Below are 22831 nucleotides of genomic sequence, written 5' to 3' on the forward strand. Positions count from 1 at the left end.
GGACTGGTGCTGAAGCTCCAAAACTTTGGCCGCCTGATGTGAAGAGCTGACTCACTGGAAAAGACCCTGATGCTGGGAAAGATTGAGGGCAGGAGGAGAAGGGGGAAACACAAGATGAGATGGTTGGATGGTATCATGGACTCAATGGATGTGAGTCTGGGCAAACTCCAGGAGATAGTGAAGGTCAGGAAAGCCTGGCATGCTGCAGTCCATGGGGTCATAAAGAGTCAGCCACAACTGAATGGCTGAACAACAAAACTTAAAGGTCACAAGAATGGCAAAATGTCTCAATAAAGTAATCTCCTTGAAATTAAGACATGTAAAAAAAAATGAAAAAAATAGAATGGTATATGACCAAAAAAAGCAAAGGATCCTTAATCTGAAAAACAGGAGGGGCCATGGAGAATCACGATACTGCTTCTTACTTTCTATCACTGGTGAATATTAATAGAACTCTGTAGCCAGAACCAGAACAGTTATGGCGTTTGCTCTAGAATCATTTTGAAGGGGAAGCCTGGAGCCGTGATACTAAGCACAGACAATTTGGCATTTGGCTCCAAAAATATGCTCAGTTTGTTTCATCTTCCCTCAGCAACAGGCTCTCAGCCAAATAATTTTTAACCAAATCTCAGGGCCCAATTTTGCTTCAACTACTGAGATTCTATTTCAAGTTGCTGTCAAGATAAGAAGAGAGTGAAATACTAACACTTGTGAGATCCCAAGACTAAAGCCATCCAGTTCTTGTTTCTGCATGAAAAATAAAAAGATATTGAGGAAAGAAAGTGTGATATTACTCATCCACTTAATTGGTTTCCTCCACCTTAAAGTCCAAGTGGGTACATTTTTGTGGTTTCTTGGTTTTCTAAATCTAGATTTGGTAGAAGACAAAGTATAGACTTTTTAAACAAAATATTACACTTCCAGAATAATGAGTCATTTAATATCTAAGTCTTAGACTTTCCTTAGACTGAGTCTTCAGTTTATTTTTACAAAAAGTAAAATATGAATTTGATTTCTGAAAGGTGCAGAAATGAATAAAAACACTTTACCTGTTTCATACTTCGATATTCAATTCTTTTAACACTATATAAAATTTCTGCTTTTTCTTTCCAAATGACAATACAATGAAGCATTTTCTTTTAAGATACTGATATAATTGATAAAATTTAGAATTACAAGGTATCTTTCACCTCCTGGTATAACTGTGAAGCTGAATTTAAGCTTTTTTTCCCTTCAAATATGAAATAATTGTTACACATCATAGCTATGTCTTAAGTTAGAAGTCAAGATCTAGCACCAACTTTAATCTCTCCTAAAATTTTAAATATAATAAATATGGCTTGATGTTCCAAACATGTCACATTTGCTGGCTGATAACATTTGTATTGTTTCCATTGAATAAAACATATCTTTTCCTTAATGTTTTTGCTTTTTAATCATATCTCATAACCCACCTCTGAATTCATGAATATAAGAATAGATAGATAACATAAGGTCCATTACAAAGACTTTCGGTGTAGTGTATGCTCTTTCTGTTTCTTTCTCAATGGCATTAACATAGATTTTAAAATTGTTATAATTCATTCTGCTTTTCACAATTCATCAAATAATAGTCTATCTACAAAATGAAAAGGGATCTTTACATCATTCAAAGGACTACATTTTAGAAGTAATAACATATTAAATTCCTATTTTGGTAACAAAACTCTTATGATCATTTCTAAATTCTTTTGGTATTATGCCCACTTAATTTTCCTTCATGATCTTTAGTTAATTATAGTTTTTCATTGCTGCTACAACAAAATACCAAATATGTAGTGGCGAAGACAATATAAAGGTATATCTTACAGTTCTAGATGTCAGAAGTCTGAAATGGCTCTCCCTGGGTTAATGTGGAGGTGTCAATAGGACTGTGCTTGTAGAGGTTTTAGAGCAGAAACCATTTCATGTGTGTTTCAGCTTCCTGAGTGTCCCCATTCCCCTTGGCATGTACTTCTTTTGGCATATGGCTTTTCTTGGAAAACCAGAAACAGTTTTCAAGCCTTTCTCAAGCATGATCTCTCTAACACTGACTCTTCTGCATCCCTCTCTCGTTTTCAAGAATCCCAATGATTAAACTGTGTGGCTCAGTGGTAAAGAACCCACCAGCCAATGCAGGAGACACAGGAGACTCGGGTTCAATCACTGGGTGGGGACGATCCCTTGGAGGAGGAAATGGCAACCACTCCAGTAATCTTGCCTAGAGACTTTCATGACAGAGGAGCCTGGCAGGGTCAGAGAGAATCAGACATGACAGCACACATGCATGTCATTAAACTGGCCCCATTGGATAAACCTGGTACCCTCCCCATCGCCAGGTTAGCTGACTAGCAAAGGTAATTCCATCTGCAACCTTATTTCCCTTTTTCTGGACATAATACTTCTACAGGTTCTAAGGATTAGGACATGGACAACTTTAGAAGTTGAAGGAGGAAACATTAGTCTGCCCACAACACTAACATTAACAGAGGATAAGATGGTTGGATGGCATCACTGACACAACGGACATGAGTCTGAGTAGGCTCCGGGAGTTGGTGATGGAGGGTGTGCTGCAGTCCATGGGGTCGCAAAGACTCGAACACAACTGAGCGACCAAACTGAACTGAACATTAACCTATCATTCTTAAAGGGAAGACAAAGTTTGTTTTGTAAATAATATTTTTCCTCAGTATTATGCCTTCCTTTCATTCAGGAATTTAGTTAGAAATAAGATGTATAAATATGAATTAAATACTAAAATGTACCAGTACTACCAATAAGACATATAAACTAATCCTAGTATTTCAAAAATACTCAATAATGGTACTTGTGTTGCATCTGACACTAATTTACTATAGTTCTTACCTATCAGAAGATGATTTATATCTGATTATATTTCCTTAATTCCAGGTCTTTCCCATAAGTATAGAAAAGACTCTACTGTGACACAAATTAAAAGGCTATCATCTCAGCATTTCTCTGTATTCCTTTCTCTTCAACGGGCTCCATGATTAGAACTATTATACTAACTAAAAAAATCACTGGGCCACCTTCTTTTAGAATCCTTTAGGCAATTACTTTTTGTTTTTAATTAATATATAGTATACATTTTTTTTCATATCTCCAAGTGACCAGTATTCTACATAAAGTGGTTAGGGATTTATTTATCCTCCAAATTATAAGTGTTTCAAGATTTCATCAAAGACTAATCACTGGAGACAGAAGTCTGTCTGTGTTTCCTCTCTCTTACATTCTGCTAAGACAAACACACACACACATCCACACACAAGGTTCCACTAATGATTATTTCTTTGGTTCCACATCAGCTCCCAATCCTAAATCACTGTATCCACAGGGATCTCATTTGCCTGCCAGTCCCTCCTCAAGTTCCCTCTATCAGAAGTACCTCCATTTAGGATGCCCTGCCTTTCTGATACATGGCAACAGATGAGATGCTGAGACTAAGGAGAGAAAGGGCATAACTCTCATCTTCGTAGAGCAAACGACCAGCAAACTGTCCCCTATTTAAGGGAAAGTGGCTTCACTTCAATATATTTTCAAGATATTTGAAAACTGGAACAGATCCTTTTCAGTTACTTTGCTTTCATCCATTACAGAAAAGACCAATTTTTAGACTGAGGCAATGAAAACTGAGAAATTTTTACTAGGATGGCCTTCGTGTTGAAGAGCTGACTGCAGCTTCAACTACACTTCAGCTACAACTCTTCCTCTGTATTCATTTAGGGAACTTTGATTCCAAGACACATCAACAGTTGTGCTTCTCCTGAGCTACCACTGCATTTATAGGTGGATAAATCAGAGATTATTTCCATAAATTTGATCACATTTTCTTCTTTGTGCCACTACACACTGGGACTGAAGACAGCATGTTTCAAACTTTTTTTTTTTTTTAATTGTCACAGAGAATTATTGGATCAATCACTGATTTCTGATTGCAGAAAAGTAAATAGTAAAGCATGCAATAACAGTAACACTAATTTGAAAGAGAAACCATTTCCAACAAGCAACATTTGAGTCTAGATATAGAGATCATGGACAAAATTCACAAAGAACACTGCCAGCAAAGAATTGAATCAAGTCTTTCCCTCCCAAAGAAATTTGCTTAATACTTTTAAAAAATGTTTACTCCCAATATTTACACTTGTTTATATACTTTCAAATATATAAAAGTTTATTTGTTTCATCTAAGAGACAAGTTTGGGGAGCACACAGAATTTTTTGATTTAAGTGTTTAAAAAGTTCATCCACACTCGGAGGAGCTGAGTAAAAAAAAAAAAAAAAAGAATAAACAATAAATGACTTATTTTTTTCTCCCTCTCACTTCATATCAAACCTGTTACATTCTCTTGATTACACATCATAAACATCATACATTGGTTGAAGATGACATTTTTCTCACAACTACATCATGGCAAATAGACGGGGAAAGTGCAAAAAGTGTCAGATGTTATTTTCTTGGCCCCCTGAAGCAAAGAGCTGACTCATTAGAAAAGACCCTGATGCTGGGAAAGATTGAAGGCAGGAGGAGAAGGGGACAACAGAGGATGAGATGGTTGTATGGCATCAACAACTCAATGGACATGAGTTTGAGAAAGCTCCAGGAGATGGTAAGGACAGGGAAGCCTGGCATGCTGCAGTCCATGGGTCCAAATATTCAGACATGACTGAGCAATTGAACAACAACAATTATTTTCCTGGGTTCCAAAATTACTGTAGACTCCGACTACAGTCATAAAGTTAAAAGACCCTTGCTCCTTGGAAGAAAAGCTTTGACAAACCTAGACAGCGTATTAAAAAACAGAGACATCACTTTGCTGACAAAGGTCCACATAGTTAAAGCTCTGATTTTTCCAGCAGTCATGTATGGATGTGAGAGTTGGACCATAAAGAAGGCTGAGTGCCAAAGAACTGATGCTTTGAACTGTGGTGTTGGAGAAGACTCTTGAGAATCCCTTGGACTGCAAAGAGATCAAACCAATCAATCCTAAAGGAGATCAATCCTGAATATTCATTGCAAAGACTGATGCTAAAGCTGAAGCCCCAGTAGTTTGGCCACCTGATGCAAAGAGCCAACTCATTGGAAAGGACCCTAATGCTGGGAAAGATTGCAGGCAGGAGGAGAAGGGGGTGACAGAGGATGAGATGGTTGGATGGCATCACTGACTCAATGGACGTGACTTTCAGCAAACTCTGGGAGATAGTGGCCAGGGAAGCTTGGCATCTTATAGTCCTTTGAGTCACAAAGAATTGGACACGATTTAGTGACTGAGCAACAACAAAATCATTACTCATCAAAATGGCCCTTCTGATTTTAGTTTTGCTGCCTTCAAGTCAGACCTCAACATTGGTGAGAAGTCATTCTAAAACACTAATCTTAAGGTCCTCCAGGAGCTTCTCACCATCTGTGGAATAAAGTCAACTCTCTCTAGCAAGAGATCTAGCCCTACCTAACTTTCTTATCTCAACTCCTGCCTCTCTTCCACATGCCTCCCTGTTCCGACTGACTCACAGTCAGTAAAGACACAATACGTCTTGCCTTTTCCTGAATTTAATTTGTGCTCTTTGCTGCCTATGTTTTCGCATGTTAATCCATTGGTCCAGTATGCCTTTACTAACCTGTATACAGGGGGAACTGTGGTTCAGAATAAAAGGAACATCAAAAATGCCACCCCTCATAGTCCCTTCCCAATCTTCTGATGTCAGCCGCTGCTGGTTGCACAATTTCTTATGGGCTTTGATTGATTTTGTGCCAGCATTGCCTTAAGTATGCTGTGCCTTCTTGCTTTCTGCCTAGCATTTTCTCCAGCGCCAGAGATAAGATGGAACCCTGGCAGAATTGCAGAGCTAATATTCTGGTGGCAGCTGTCAAACAATGGAGCACAGGAGCTAATGGGTAAATGTTTCTTCTTCTTGTCCTTCAGGCAGATAATTCAGGGAAGCTGTCTACATGGTTCTCAAGAGGCTGCAGAGACTTAAAGGCTCCGTTGCATCCAAAAGCATGCCTTTGTATTGGCTTTTTCTCCATACCTGCCACACTCTTTCTTGTTCCTTGGGATTACCATCAAAGTCAACTACTTGCATTCTCCACTGTGTATCAGACTCTGCTTTGGAAGACTCTGACAAAGCTAAGACGAGGCCCACAACACAACCTGTTTCTGTGCTCCCAGGTCCCTGAACCTACTTCTATTACAGAACTTAGCGCAGAAATTTCTTTTTTTTTAATTTAATTTTATTTTTTAACTTTACAATATTGTATTGGTTTTGCCATATATCGAAATGGATCCGCCACAGGTTTACATGTGTTCCCCATCCTGAACCCTCCTCCCTCCTCCCTCCTCATACCATCCCTCTGGGTTGTCCAAGTGCACCAGACCCAAGCATCCAGTATCGTAGTGTGAGGTTTTCTTTATTTATCCTGAAACTCTAGTTTAATACAGTCCCTGACAAACTACAGATGTTCAGTCAATGATGTTTAAATAAATAAATAGTTCTCATTTATGGACTTTTTGTTAAACTGCAAATTTTAGGAAACAGACCTGTAAAACACACCTATAAGTGTTATAGAACCTAGTACTGAATGTCAGCTCAAAAATGTGTGTGGAATGAAATAAAATGAAGGAAGCTGATTCACCAAAAGAAGAGACATTGGCCAAAGTCTGGAAATTAGATATACTGCCCCAGTGTAACTTCTGATAAGTTGTGTGAGAGAAAGAAAAACAAGACAGGTAAATTTTCTCAGCATTCACATCTACAGATATTAACCTAGGGAGAGGAAAAATGTGTAGTCTGAAGAAAAAAGGGAAGCAAGTGTGACTTTTACCTCCCTCAGACATAGTCAGCCTTGCTGTGAAGCAGGCTCAAGACAGCCCTGCCTGGACATATCACTAGCACTCTAACCAATGACACTTTTATGTTTCAAGATCCATCAGTTCAGGTCAGTCGCTCGTTTGTGTCCGACTCTTTGCGACGCCATGAACCGCAGCACGCCAGGCCTCCCTGTCCATCACCAACTGCAGGAGTCTACCCAAACCCATGTCCATTGAGTCGGTGATGCCATCCAACCATCTCATCCTCTGACATCCCCTTCTCCTGTCCTCAATCAAGATCCATAGCTATAAATAAATGGTGCTTCCCAAGTTTTCTTCTCTTTTAAAGTTTCAAGAAAACATTACAGGAGAGCACAGATACTGATGTTTTGCTGGGTCATGCATAGTTTCCTTTGACCCTTTGACTGCGACAGCTAGTGTGATGGTCACTCATGGTCTCCTTATACAATATTCACCAATCCACCAATGAAAGGTTATGAGATTTGCAATAATCAGCCCAGAGTCTCCTGACCATCCCTCTACTGGCATTCTGAAGGTCTGAAAGTGAATTCTGTTTGTGTGATTACATATAAAACACAAGAAAACTTTTTACTTGAAGGTAAAACTCATGCATATTCTTACAGCTATGTCAGCAATATCTTTAAGCTAATATTGCTTTTCAGATGTAAATGTTGATTCCAGTATCGTGGTTAGTGTGCACAGAAGTATACCTTATCAAGGTTTGGAGAAAATATTACTAGTAATTGTATAAAAATGTGAAATTATGTGAACAGCATCATTACAAACATAGAAGACAAAGTTGAAGTATTTTTATAATCATGTTATACTTCAAATGACCTGAAATATTGTGTATAATATTTCAAAATTATTTAATTAGTTAATTCCCAAAATATTTATTGTAGCATTTCTTTTTTTTAGGGAAAAATAATTTATCCAGTTGTAAAATTTTCAGGGGGCTTCCCTGATGGCTCAGTGGTCAAGAATCCACCTGCCAATGCATGAGATGTGGGTTGGACCCCTGGTCTGTGGCGTCCCCCTGGAAAAGGAAATGGCAACCCACTCTAGTATTCTTGCCTGGGAACTCTCATGGACAGAGGAGCCTGGAGGGCTACAGTCCACAGGGTCACAAAGAATCAGACACGAGTGAGTGACTGAAAAACAAATTTTTCAGGTTAGGGAAATAATTTATTTACCTTAAATATTTATGAAGATAAATGGTTATGATAAAAATTATTAAGATACAAAGCAAAAGCTCTACCCACACTTAATACACATGACTAGAGAAAAAGGACAATAAACATTTCATCTAGAATTCTGGGAGTAAGTAGAACTCTCTTGATTTCCTGCCCTAGGTTTTCAATGGAGTTTAGAGGCAAGGGAAAAGGCTAGACTCTTTTGTCAAACTGGGTCTACGAAAAAGGTTGTGAAGATTTATATTTTTTAAAGTCTTTGGCTGAAATGATAAATCGCTAACATTTTTTCATCGAAAAGCAAGTATTAGCCCTTATTAGCTCAAATACTCAAATTTCCATTCACTCCTAAGAAACGGTTCCACACTTAGTCATTCTTCACACACACACCCTCTTTCTCTCACCCTTCTCACACCGAAATTGTTAACTTTTTTCTCTATTATCACATTTGCAATCTGGTTCAGGCCTTCAGTGATCTCTCACCTACACTTGTGCTTAAATTTCTTAATTGCAATTCCCATCTCTAATCTCTTATTTCCATATGTGTCATGAGAGTTTTCTTTCTAAAATCAAATGTGATTTCACCACACCTCTGTTGAAAAATGGTCAATATGTCCATATTGCTACCAAGCAGAGTTCAAATTCACATCATACAAAGAGTCATCCACCACATGGTGCATGCCACTTCCCAGCTTCACTTCTTAGTATCTATCCCTTGCTGGTTTCTCAGCAAGGTGCTAAAGACACAAAAGTGACTGCAATAGCCATTGCTCTCACAGTCTGATTGGGGAGATGGACAATCAGATCACTATAAAAACAGCCTGGCTAGGGCAAGGCCAGGAATGTACACATGGGAGCAGAGAGAAAGGATATCTAATAAGCCAGAATGGGAGGAGGAGAGGGTTCAGGAGGAATTCCTGGAGGAGGCAGTGCCTGTGTGAAATAGTGAAGCAAAGAGAAGACTAGGTAAGGGGAGAAAAAGACACAGGAGCAGCACAATGGCACCAAGGCAGGAAAAACCTGGTTACACACAGTTTGGTGCTGCTGATGTTCGAATAACCCTTCTCTGAAGCTTTTCACTATCTTCTCATTCAGAGTTCAATCCTTGACTCCCAGTATTTTCACTTCACTTTATACTAACATCCATTGCTGTGTCTATCACATTCTTTCTAATACTTCGACTGACGTGCCATGACCATTGTTTGTCTTTGTCTCTCAAACCCACAGTGTGACCCACACAAGTTTTCTGTGCATATAGAGGCTGCATAAGACTGGGTGGTTTGGTGGGGCTGGAAATATAAAATCTCCTATTGTGGACTCGCAGAGAAACTGGGAGAAAAAGTCCCTGTTGTTAAGAAGGGACTCATGCTCATAAATTATCCCTTTTGAATATTATGTTAAATCTTGAACATTTTAGAAATTAGAGCCTAAAAAAGACTAAATTCAAGAAACATATACCCAAGAACTTAATATTTGGGGTCTCAAACTATTGTGAGATTGGTTATAATAAAAAAAACAGATGACCCTTCCCTATTTTTTTGAAACTGCTGTAATTTCTGAACCCACTGATTTCCCAGGAGGTTCATCTATGTCTCAGTTTCCAGAGCCAGCCTGACTTAAAGCTCTAGACACTTAAGCAACTTCAAATGCCTATCTACATCTCTATAATGGACTTCTGACCTATTTCCATGTCCATAACGTGTCCTTAATTCCCTTCTCTTTGGAGTCAGACCTGAAAAACATTAGACACCACGTCACCTTCCTGTGAGGCTCATCATGGAAGTGCTTGGGAACTATCACTAGGCATCTACCTTTTGATCTAAGTCTCCCATAAGATTTGTCTGTTAACGAGCTGATGGTATCCATCTGGCTCAGAGAATCATCTCCCTGTCTTATGTGCTCCAAAGTACACATATAAACTGATAACCCCCTGCATGACATATATGGCTCTGTCCCAAGAGGGTGCTTTCAAGCCTATATTCCAGAGATGCAGTTTCCCTGCCTGAGGTACCTCAACTTGTATACCTAGGATCCTGCCTTGAATTCTGCTTCTTGGTGCCAAGTACCTGTGCCCGCTCATTAGGTTGGGCCCTATCATGTTCCTGTGGAAACAGAAACCCACTCCTTAATGGTCACCCAGGATGCCTGTCAGTACTATCATGGCCCTCTCTCCCTGGCTCACCCACACACTCCCTGTGTGTGGTGGTGGTGGTGGTGGTTTCCACTGGGTTCCTGAGGAAAATCTCTCATGGATCTCATCTACCTGGTTACCTGCCTTTTGGTAAAACCCCAGTGTAGACCTCTGGTGCCACTGAGCTTTTTCACCAGTGCTACACATCTTAGATTTCTTTTTCCTGCCTGTTAAGAGATGTATATCCTTAGCCCATATCTGAATACAAAGATAGTGAATAAGGAGTGAAAGTCGCTCAGTCATGTCTGACTCTGCTACCCTATGGACTGTAGCCTGCCAGCCTCCTCTACCAGTGGAATTCTTCAGGCAAGAATACTGGAGTGGGTAGCTGTTCCCTTCTCCAAGGGATTTTCCTGACCCAAGAATTGAACTGGAGTCTCCTGCATTGCAGGAAGATTCAAAGATCACAAAGGTTAAATATGACACAAACTCTAAAGAGTTTTTAGAAAACATGTGATGTACAGAATATATATGGTCATGACCTCAACCCATAAGCAAAAATTTCACTTATATTTATAATGAGGACCTTAAGAAACACTACATCAGCTTATCATTTTATAAAAGTCTATCAATAAGTGACATGCAAATCATTTTTCAGAAGTCTACATCCATATTAGAAAATAGGAAAAATAATTTTCAAAAATTATTATAATGGGCCATTGTTAGCAATCTTTTTATCTTAAAGAAACTATCTTTTAAGCATTTGACGGCCAGTTAGAAATATAAATAAGCACTCCAAAATCTTGAGATTCCAGATGACTCTATTAGGGCTTTCAAATTATCATTCCTACCTGTAACTTCTCCCTTCAGTACATTCTGTGCCTTGCCATGAGTTTTATTATTTGAAAGCTTCAATTTTATCATGTTATTTCTTTCATCAAAAGTTTTCAAGGACTTCCCTGGTGGTACAGTGGATAAGAAACCCCCTGCCAATGCAGGGAACATGGGTTAGATCCCAGGTCTGGGAAGATTCCACATGCTGCAGAGCAATGAAGCCTATGTGTCACGACTACTGAGCCCACATGCCTAAAGCCTTTGTCCTAAAACAAGAGAAACCACTGCAGTGAGAAGCCTGTGCACCACAATGAACAGCAGCCCTCCCACACGGCAACTAGAGAAAGTCTGTGTGCAGCAACCAAGACCCAGTGCAGCCAAAAATAAATAAATACATTATTTAAAAAATTTCAAGGATCTGATTAAATTTCCCTATTGTATGTAGATCCCAGACAATCAACTCCTAGCTGTAACTATTTCTTCTTCTCCAGAATAATTGTTTATAATACTCATACAACTCTTTATTTATGAATGCATTGATTTTATTGTTTGATTATTAAATAACTAAAATATTAGTCATAGTAAGTGATTTTAAAAATTCATTAATTTACCTCTCCTTATCAATTAGTCTATAAACTGAATGGCTGTTGAGTAGAGGCCCAAATGACTGCAGAATTCAATTATATTTCTTTATATAGAGCCTCACATAGAGGGCCTCTTTTATGCACTTATATGTCAAACAAAATCAATAGCAAATCAGTTGATTGCCTCAACTGGCTAAAGTTTGTAACAAGACCTGCGTGAACAATATATTGTAAGAAAAAGTGTGAAATATGTTTCACTAACTTGAAAAAAGGCAACTGAAAGTCATGAAGTTCCCTAGTTTATACTCTCCTCATAAAGTCAAAGCCTGTATAGACTCATAGCTTCATACCAGGTATCGCTCTTTGACACAAGGGGAGAGCATCTCTAAGCCCGACTGGCTGCATTGCCACACAAACTGTAGTCACAAGAGAGGCAGACATCTCAGTACCATTCAGCATCATTCATTAAAAAGCAAGTTGTGTCCCAGTGAGTGCAGAATCCTCTTTATAGCTCACATTTAATGTTAAACAAGAGGCCAGCTTCTTTTACTCTCAGTTAAATGGCTCTACAGTAAGATAATAGGGGCTTCTCTGGTGACTCAGTGTTAAAGAGAACCCACCTGCCAATGCTGAGACTGGGTTTGACCCCTGGGTCAGGAAGATCCCCTGGAGAAGGAAGGGGCAACCTACTCCAGTATTCTTGCCTGGGAAATTCCACGAACAGAGATGCCTGATAGGCTCACAGTCTATGGGATTCCAGAGTTAGACATGAATTAGTGACTAAACAACAAAATAGTAAGAAGATGGTGCAGCATTTTACCTAATGCTGTTAGCATCCCACTTTCTTTTACAATTATACACTGGCCTTAGATTTTTTTTTTTTAAATCCTTCATACTTTGTTGCTAAACAAGCCCATAAAAGGGAAAAAAAATTCCTAACATTTATTTTATAAACTTAATTCTCAAAGGCGAGATAGCCAAATACCTAACTTTTGCTAGCTTTCTTTCAGATACACGTCTTTTACAAACACTGAGAACTAGTCAACTTGAGTAGTAAAAACGTTATTTGGTTCCTTTCTCAATCTCAGAGGGAGTATTTAATTTGAAATTTGTCATTAAAAAATAATGATGTGGAAGGTATTACCTTTACAGTTTTCTTTAAATATGGTGAAATTATTTAAGTAATGTGAGAATGAGTACAATCTAGAAAAAAAAGTCTTTAGATTTGAGACTAGATGGTTAATAATCATGACAGCAAAAAACATCTCCAAGGTGAATGACCTATTTGCTGAACTTGTTTTAATTTTTAAAAGCCACTACCAATTGAAAATATTCTGCTTTAGTTGAATCTGTTTTAGCTGAACCAACAGAAGCCTTTTTAAAACATTTCTTTAAATCTTTAAAAAGTACCCTCGCTGCTGGCCTCTCTGGAACAAGAGCAGGATTCTGTGTGGCTGGTCCTTTGTGAATACAAGGTGCATGCATATGGCCATAGTGGTTTCTGCATGCTAGGAAGACATGTTCTGACATACTAACATCTTAAGTACAAAGTTTTCTAGAATTATTTCATTTCTTAGAACTCCAAGCCTAATTCCAATCACCCTTGGACGAACTGGTCCCTCCAGCAATGGTTAAATTATTATTTATCTGCTAACCAAAGGCCACATTAAGGTCCATTCATATGATATTGGAAGACTCAGGTAAGACAAAAAATTAAGCTTATTCCAGTTGTCAACAGAACGATAAGAAAGATTTTTAAGAATAAAAATAGTAGTTCCAGGTTTCAGTTATTTGATAAATTTCACGAGGGAACAGGAAAGAAAAAAAGACTGTATCTACAATGTAATTTAAAGGTCTGCTGCTGCTGCTGCTAAGTCGCGTCAGTCGTGTCCAACTCTGTGCGACCCCATAAACGGCAGCCCACCAGGCTCCCCCGTCCCTGGGATTCTCCAGGCAAGAACACTGGAGTGGGTTGCCATTTCCTTCTCCAATGCATGAAGTGAAAAGTGTCTACTCTCCTACTTATATATATATATTTTCCATGATGCCTTGAGAAAATATACATTTCCTCCTGATCTTTATGTACATACTTTCAGTGTATCAAACACTTTTACTTGAGGTATGCAATCTCATATCACTACCTGCAGCTATTGTTCTTATGATCAAGTGAATGGGCCACTGGCAATCGAACCAAAAAAATCTGTTTCATATCCAGTTTTAGGATCTATAAGTATGGCTTCTGAATGGAAGAAAAGATATCTTCTTGAGTCTACATTTAAGCATAGTTAAAGTTACATTATGAGAAAAGCTTTATCATTTTTCATTCACATATGGTACAAAAATAAGGTTTAAACATTTTGTTATCTCTAGCTTTAATATCTACCTTTACAAAAATTTTAAAATATTTGTTTTGAAGACGAATTATATATTTGCATTCAAATTTAAAAGTCTAATAAGTAAATGGAAGTTTAGGAAACATACTTTTAACTGTGGGTTTATAAACTATATGAAGAGATCTTTATTTATAATGATAGGCTTTTTTCCAGGATAAATGTCTTAACATAGCTTTCCCCCCTTTTTTTTTAATGTTAACTTTCAGTATGAGGTTGGGATAATAAAAACTAATTTATATGAGGTTTGTATTTTTCAATGTTTGTGTTTGAAACACTTTGTAAATTTGACATAGACAGTACTATAGTTTATGGTCTATGTTCTTTTATAATCTTTCAGGTCAGAGTTACTTTCATAAGTGAAGAAACAAAATTCCCAAGAGAATAATCTGTGGTAGAGAAATAACTTTAAACCATAAGCAATTTGAAGTACAACAAAGAGACCAGGGTCAAGGCTAGATAAGATAGAGGAAAATATACTGAAAAAGGAAGAAAAAGAAAAGAATATGTGATGGCTTCACTCTAAATTCCTTCATGACTCAATGATAAAACTAAATCTAAGGGCAACTTAATAGTAGTCAGTAATTATAAGCTGAAATAACAAATGAATAGGTGAGAGATGGATGTATGTCTGGTGACCCTTGGCCATCTTGCATGAGTAGTCCAAACTTGTTAGACAAATTCCATGTGATATACTTCTTCCACCTGTGAATAAATGGACTCAATCATAGGCATTAGGAGAACACGGGATGGAAAACTTAGATTGCTATAATAAGGGGAGGGAAAGGCTTGAAAGTCCTTGTTGATGAAAAATTTTGTACAGTTGACAATGTGTAACATTTCTAACAATCAACATAGAAGTCCTGCCTTGGAGAGAAACATTTACATTGGATGTTGTCACTATCAATCATCTTTCAGTAAAAGGAGAGAAAAAGTGAAAGTGAAGTTGCTCAGTCATGTCTGACTCTTTGCAAACCCATGGAATGTAGCCTGCAAGGCTCCTCTATCCATGGAATTCTCCAGGTAAGAATACTGGAATGGGTAGCCATTCCCTTCTCCAGGAAATCTTTCCAACCCAGGGATCAAACCCAGGTCTCCTAGACTGCAGGCAGATTCTTTACTGTCTGAGCCACCAAGGAAGCCCATAAAAGGAGAGAGGATGATGATAATTTTTTTTAAGTTCTTTCTAAGATGTGTTGGAAATGGGGAACAGAGGAATTGTATCTCCACTGCTTGAAAACATGAAACATCAAGGAAAGGACATCAACAGCAAGAAGGGTCTTCGTAACTTTTGAAACAAAGAAGCCTTAGTAATAAAACTATAGCACTAGGGAAAGCAATAGTAATTTAGTGCCCATTCTACTACCTTCCATTTTTATGACCTTGGCCAAGTCACTTGATTAGACTGGGTCTAAAAATGAATCTGAAGATGAGGGCCTATAATGGTCCATTCCAATGCTAAATCTGGTGATCCTGAGTCCACAGTTACATCTCAAAATTTCCCTGGCATTTCAGAAGCTTCCCAAGGCTATCAAATTTAGTATATGTTTATAAAATATTCATGGTAGTAGTTTTTAAACATAACACTACCACACGTGTAAAGAGATGTTTTCATTAAAATTTCTCTTACGTGGTTCCTTCCCAAGGTAGTGGGCTGCCCCGGTGGCTCAGTAGTAAAGAATCCACCTGACTAAAAAGGAGACACAGTTTGATCCCTGGGTCAGGAAGATCCCCTGGAGAAGGGAATGCAACCCACTCCAGTATTCTTGCCTGGAGAATCCCATGGACAGAGGAGCTTGGCAGGCTACAGTCTTCAGGGTCACAGAGTCAGACACAACTATACAACTAACTGCTCCCAAGGTAATGGAATCTGAAAAAATCTTAGAAACTCATTTAGAATTGTTGATCATTCTACCTGACTACTAAATTTAAGAATCCAACAATTTTCCTTTTAAAATAACAAAATATTTTACTTTAAATATCTGAAGTATTAAATCATTTTCATCTACATGCATAAATTCACCTTAAAGTAACTCTTTTTTTAAGAAATACAGAATTAACCAATATTTATCAAGCAATGTTTACTCTTCTAAGAGTGTGGGAAGAGAATGTGAAGGTCTAGCAACATGAAAGAGATTGATCGCACATATTATGTAATACAGATTTGGAAGACAGGGTGGCACAATTTTATTATTAGAGAAACAAGCTGTTCTTTAGGAGCAAGAATATTGAATTTTCTGGTTTTCTCCTTCCAGTCCCACTATGCCTCTGGCATCACATAACTTCTGCCAATCAATTTTATCCAGAAGGTGGGATAAAATGCCAAATTATATTTTTGGCAATATTTCAGGGATTCTGATTTTTTTCCCCTCTTTAAAACTGTATCACATGAGCTAGATTTATTTTGAAATCTCCATGAAAAACAAGTCAGGTTTTATGAAATTGGCCCCTTTTAGAGTTAAATGTTTTTGAAGATGCTTCATATAATTCAATTTGTTCATTTTATTATTTTTAATCTTGTGTATAAATCTGTACTCTAAAAAGAGCTTCAAAATTTCACCATGCTCTGACATTACTATAGAATATTATATTTATTGAAAGATAGAGGTTAATATATTAATTAAATGTCTTATTAATCGTTAAGAAATGTTAGAGAAAAAATATAACCTAAAATTGATATTAAAGATCACTCAATGAAGTTGACCATTTTATTTATCAAAAGTGAATGATAATAAAAATATATAGCATTTTACCACTTGTTAAATACATAAGCATAAACACATATGTTTTCATTTATTCTCACAACTACTGTTATAGACAAGTAATATTATCCTCCTATAAAACATAAAATTTAGGGATGATAAATGACACAAATTAAGTCAGAGAGCTCTCAAACTATGTGATGATTATCATTCCTGAATTATTTCTAGAGGATCAGCTACTTCAATTGATATCAAAAGATATATTCAGTTATATAACTATGTAAAGTTCTAATTCTTTAGTGATTTCATATGCGTTTGTTCAGGAAATCACTGCAAAACCAACGTGAATACATTAAAAATAAAAATGTTTATTAAATATAACACAATTATTGTACATCAGAGATTTTCAATAGTTTTAGCAGCACATATGCATCTTCAACATTTACTTCTCCAATCCTTCCTAAGGAATTGGTGACAATATAAACAAAAGTTTAAACTTAAGGATATTCATCATAACATTATTTATAATACATAAAATTAAACTAAATTGTGTTATTTTATTCACAAATAAGTTGAGACATGTGATTTGCCCATAGACAAAGACGTAGTTAGGGACCAATTTGGGACTCAGCTGCATGTTAACTATCTCTTGATACAGAACTCTAACAGGACATTATACTGCAGAATCTATGGTTTTCCCAGTTGTTTGTTGGATATGGGTATGGATTTATGTATAATTGTTATTAAAATTATTAGTCTTTTAAAAGAAAGGGGAGGAAAAATAGATTATAGCTAGTAAGTTATTATGCTGCCACATGTATCAAATGCTAGATAATACACTTCATATTAAATATATTGTCAAGGTAGAAAAAAAAAATACGTAACACAATCAAGCTTATATACGACAAGCCTACAGCTAACATCATACTCAGTGGTGAAAAGCTGAGGCTTTTCCACTAAGGTTGGGAGAAAGACATGTATGCTCATTCTCATCACTTCTATTCAACACAGTATAGAAATCCTAGCCAGAGTGAGAATAGCATATGTATTTGTTATAAAAGGTGATGACCTAGCTGAAAGGGTGTCTGACCTCCAAAATACATCCAGTAATAAAAATATAAGGAGCATTATAATAAGAGTGTATAAGGCTATCTGAGAGTGGAAAAGGACTGACTCATTGGAAAAGATCCTGAAGCTGGCAAAGATTGAAGGCAGGAGGAGAAGGGGACAACAGAGGATAAGATGGTTGGATAGGATCACCAACTTGATCGGCATGAGTTTGAGCAAGCTCTGGGAGTTTGGGAGGGACAGGGAAGCCTGGTGTGCTGCAGTCCGTGGAGTTGCAAAGAGTTGGACACAACAGAGAGACTAGACTGAACTGAACTGAAGCATATCTACAACACAGATGGGTTCATGGCATTTTGCCCACATCTGCACTCCTAGCTGGATTAATCTTAATAGTCATTACAGTTCAAAATGGTCAACATGATTAGTTGATTGCATAAAATGTAGAACTCATGTTACTAACATGTTCTATTCTGGTCATGGCTATAAAAAACAGTCTCTACTCCCTGAATGTTAGCATGTATAAACATGTTTAAATACAGAATTTTGAGACTAAAAAAATTAAGAACTGATATTTACTATAATTATTAACTCCCAAATCCAAAACATCATCTGCCTCTTCTTGACATAATATTCAGGATGACTTTTAACCATCCAATAGAAATTAATTATTAAAATGGTACTCATGAATATTAATTTTTATTAAGTGACACAAGCCCTATGTATGATATTGCACATATTCATCCTTTGTGAGCTCGTTGACACAAATGATTATGTCCCTTCAAAAAATTTATAAATCTTCATTACTTAGATCAGTTTCAACCAAAGAGAAGGTGTACAATATATGTTTGTTGAAGTGAAAAGAAATCTCCTTCTAGTTAGCATGTATCTACAAACAATGCTTAAAAATAGGTTATATCAGAGTTTTCTAGCTATCCACCAAAATCTGTTTTCTCTCGTTGTCAGCACAGGTGGACTATATTCCATTGATACATTTTCCAGTCTACCTTGAATTAGTAGTGGTCAGCATCCAGTTAAGAGAGAGGGGAAATAATGCATGCTAATTCAAACTGGGAATGGATATGTCCCTTAGACAATGATGAGACTGCAAAATGGGAGGAGTCTGAATCCCTTAATCACTCTTTGGAGGAAACTCATTTAGCAGCCCAAAATATCCATGTGAAAGACAAATAGCCATTTATTATCTTTGAGTAATTTTATAGAAATGCAGTCTGTGGTATTAAATACATATATGTTTAGTAGATATTTACTGAATAAATTAATTCATTTTTGCAGTTTGATTTTTTAAAAACAACTCAAAATACACTCAAACAAATCAATCCAAGTCTGTGTCCCAACCACTAATGCCAAAGAAGCTGAAGTTGAACCATTCTTTGAAGACCTACAAGACCTTCTAGAACTAACACCCAAAAAAGATGTCCTTTTCATCATAGGGGACTGGAATGCACAAGTAGGAAGTCAACAGATACCTGGAGTAACAAGCAAATTTGGCCTTGTAGTGCAAAATGAAGAAAGCACTCGTCATGGCAAACACCCTCTTCCAATAACACAAGAGAAGACTCTACACATGGACATCACCAGATGATCAATACTGAAATCAGACTGATTATATTCTTTGCAGCTGAAGATGGAGAAACTCTATACAGTCAGCAAAAACAACACTGGGAGCTGACTGTGGCTCAGATCATGAACTTATTACCAAATTCAGACTTAAATTGAAGAAAGTAGGGAAAACCACTACACCATTCAGGTATGACTTAAATCAAATCCCTTACAATTATACAGTGGAAGTGAGAAATAGATTCAAGGGACTAGATCTGATAGAGTACCTAAAAAACTATGGACGGGGGTTCGTAACATTGTACAGGAGGCAGTGATCAAAACCATCCCCAAGAAAAAGAAATGGAAAAAGGCAAAATGGTTATCTGAGGAGGCCTTACAAATAGCTGAGAAAAGAAGAGAAGGAAAAGGTAAACGACAAAAGGAAAGATATATCCATCTGAATGCAGAGTTCCAGAGAATAGCAGGAGAGGTAAGAAACCCTTCCTAACTGAGCAATGCAAAGAAATAGAGGAAAACAATAGAATGAGAAAGACTAGAGATCTCTTCAAGAAAATTACAGATACCAAGGGATTGCAAAGATGGGCACAATAAAGGACAGAAATGGTATGGACCTAGCAGAAGACGTTACTTCTCCAGGGGAACTGTCCAACCCAGGAATTGAACCCAGGTCTCCCACATTGCAGACAGATGCTTCACCAACTGAGCTATGTGGGAAGCTCCAAGAATACACAGAAGTATACAGAAAAGATCTTCACAACCCAGATAACCACGATGGTGTGATTGCTCACCTAGAGCCAGACATCCAGAAGTTAAGTCCAGTGGGCATTAGGAAGCATCACTATGAACAAAATTAGTGGAGGTGATGGAATTCCAGCTGAGCTACTTCAAATTCTAAAAGATGATGCTGTTAAAGTGTTGTACTCAATATGCCACCAAGATTAGAAAACACAGCAGCGGCCATAGGATTGGAAAAGGTCACTTTCATTCCAATCATGAAGAATGGCAATACTAAAGAATGTTCAAACTACCACACAATTGCATTCATTTCACATGCTAGCAAAGCAATGCTCAAAATCCTCCAAGCTGGGCTTCAACAGTATGTGAGCCCAGAACTTTCAGATAGACAAGCTGGATTCAGAAAAGGCAGACGAACCAGAGATCAAATTGTCATAAACTACTGGATCATGGAAAAAACAGGAGAATTCCAGAAAAAAACTACCTCTGCTTCACTGAGTATGATAAAGTCTTTGACTGTATAGATCACAGTTAAAGAGATGGGAATACCAGACCACCTTACCTTCCTCCTATGAAATGTATATACAGGTCAAGAAGCAACAGGTAGACCTAGTCATGGAACAACAGACTGGTTCCAAACTGGGAAAGGAATATGTCAAGACTGTATATTGTCACCCTGCTTATTTATCTTATATGCAGAGTACATCATGTGAAATGCCAGGCTGGATGAAGCACAAGCTGGAATCAAGATTGCCAGGAGAAATACAATAACCTCAGATATACAGATGACACCACCCTTGTGGAAGAAAACGAAGAGGAACTAACAATTCTCTTGATGAAGGTTCACTTTCATTAGAGGAGAGTGAAAGAGCTCACTTAAAACTCAACATTCAAAAAACAAATATCATGGCGTCTGGTTTCATCATTTCATGGCATCCAGTTCCATCACTTCATGGCATATAGATGGGGAAACACTGGTGGACAGTGTCCAAAATCAGTGGATGGTGACTGCAGCCATGAAATTAAAACATGCTTGCTCCTTCGAAGAAAAGCAATGACAAACCTAGATAGCATATTAAAAATGCAGAGACATTATTTTGCTGACAAAGGTCCATATTGTCAAAGCTATGGTTTTTCCAGTAGTCCTATATGGATGTGTGAGCTGGACAATAAAAAAGGTTGATCTCCAAAGAATAGATTTCTTCAAACTGTGGTGTTGGAGAAGACTCTTGAGAGTCCCTTGGACAGCAAGATCAAATTTGTCAATTCTAAAGGAAATCAACCCTAAATATTCATTGGAAGGACTGATGCTGAAGCTCCAATATGTTGGCCACCTGACGCAAAGAGCTGACTCATTAGAAAAGACCCTGACAAAGATTGAGGGCAGGAGGAGAAGGGGACAAACAAGATGAGATGGTTTGATGTCATCAATGATTCAATGGAGATGAGTTTGAGCAAGCTCCAGGAGATGGTGAAGGACTTGGAAGCCTGGTGTGCTGCAGTCCATGGGGTTGCAAAGAGTTGTACAGGACTGAGTGACTGAACTGACTGAAACCTACAGAAAAGTGTTAATAACTGTACTAGAAATCCCAATACCCCTATTATCCAGAACCCCTAATTACTAGCATTTTGCCCTCAGTTGCTCTCTCTGCCCACATGTTTGAGTGTGTGTAATTTTTTCCCTGGTCTGGTGGTACATTAACCTTAACAATACTCCAATGTGTACCTCCCCAAAACAAAAGGATTCTCCTATACTGACACAATACAATTCAGAATCAGGAAGTTAACTGTGATATGACACTAACAACCAAAGCAAAATACATGAATTTATTATATATTTATTGTCCATTCAATCATTTGTTCAGTATGAGAAATATAATCATTCTGGCTACGTGTTTCACCCACCATCTTAGGACCCGTCTGTTCCTCTCCCACTTTCTTTGTGGGCACATTGCATTTAACCTTTGTTGGGCAACCCCTTCCCACAGACTTGCTCAGACATCTGGCACCAAAGTTAGCATGTCTCCATGCCAAAAGGGAAGGGAATTGAGGAAAGAAAAGACAAATGAGAAGAGCAAGAAAAGAATGTCTAATTAAAGCTACCTGAAAGGAAATGTTAGCAAATGACATTTTTGAAAGTCAGTAGCAAAAATTTCTGGGGACTGCTTAATGTGGACATTTATATTTCTCTCAAAACTCTATCTGAATTGAAAGGAAGAGTTGAAAGGGCTGAGAAATCAGAGTTGGCTGCCTGGACTTATAATTCTCTTTAATGAACAGCATCTTTTTGCTGCCTCTCTAAATAACAGGGTTTGGCAAACAAAGATGAACGTTTCACTCAGCTTGAAATCTCAATCTTTCTTCTCTTGTTTCCTTAATTGTGAAATATCTTTCTGGGCATGAGACAGTTTAAAAGCAGCATGAGAACACTGAACATTCTATTCAATGGTCCAGTAGCATAACTCGGATGACCAACGAGACCCTAATTACATGGGCCCAATTTTTTTTACCTTTTCATTGTCTTTATTACAAATCAGAATGCTATTTACCTTTAAAATCTATGTGTAAGCCAGCATGATTTTTTTAGTCAAAACAAAACTCTTTTCTGAAATCTAGCTACAGAACAAAAGAGGTTTATAGGTGTATAGTTCACATTCAGAAACATTTTGCCTCATAGATGTTTTAGTAAATGCTTCATTTCTGTGTAGGATGTATAAGATTCATGCTAAAAATACACTCCCTTCCTTGAT

The 22831-nt window shown here is 37.5% G+C and overlaps 1 protein-coding gene across 11 annotated transcripts in view; it reads right to left on the reverse strand.

Annotated features, from left to right (window-relative positions):
• Positions 1-22831, reverse strand: part of SNCA (synuclein alpha) — a 148867-nt gene that overhangs the window by 67756 nt on the left and 58280 nt on the right. For 2 of the 11 annotated variants that reach the window (XM_086406503.1, XM_086406502.1), the window contains exon 5: positions 1686-4298. The exons of the other annotated variants lie outside the window; for them this stretch is intronic. In XM_086406503.1, coding sequence (XP_086262629.1) covers positions 4263-4298 — 36 coding nt within the window. In that variant the 3' untranslated portion in view covers positions 1686-4262. Of the gene's footprint in view, positions 1-1685; positions 4299-22831 lie in introns of those variants that run through there. 11 annotated transcript variants of the gene reach the window in all.

Source organism: Bos grunniens, chromosome 6 (assembly GCF_055505025.1).
Source record: "Bos grunniens cultivar Pamir isolate PY7600 chromosome 6, Bosgru_T2T1.0, whole genome shotgun sequence".
In the NCBI taxonomy this organism is placed as follows: domain Eukaryota; kingdom Metazoa; phylum Chordata; class Mammalia; order Artiodactyla; family Bovidae; genus Bos; species Bos grunniens.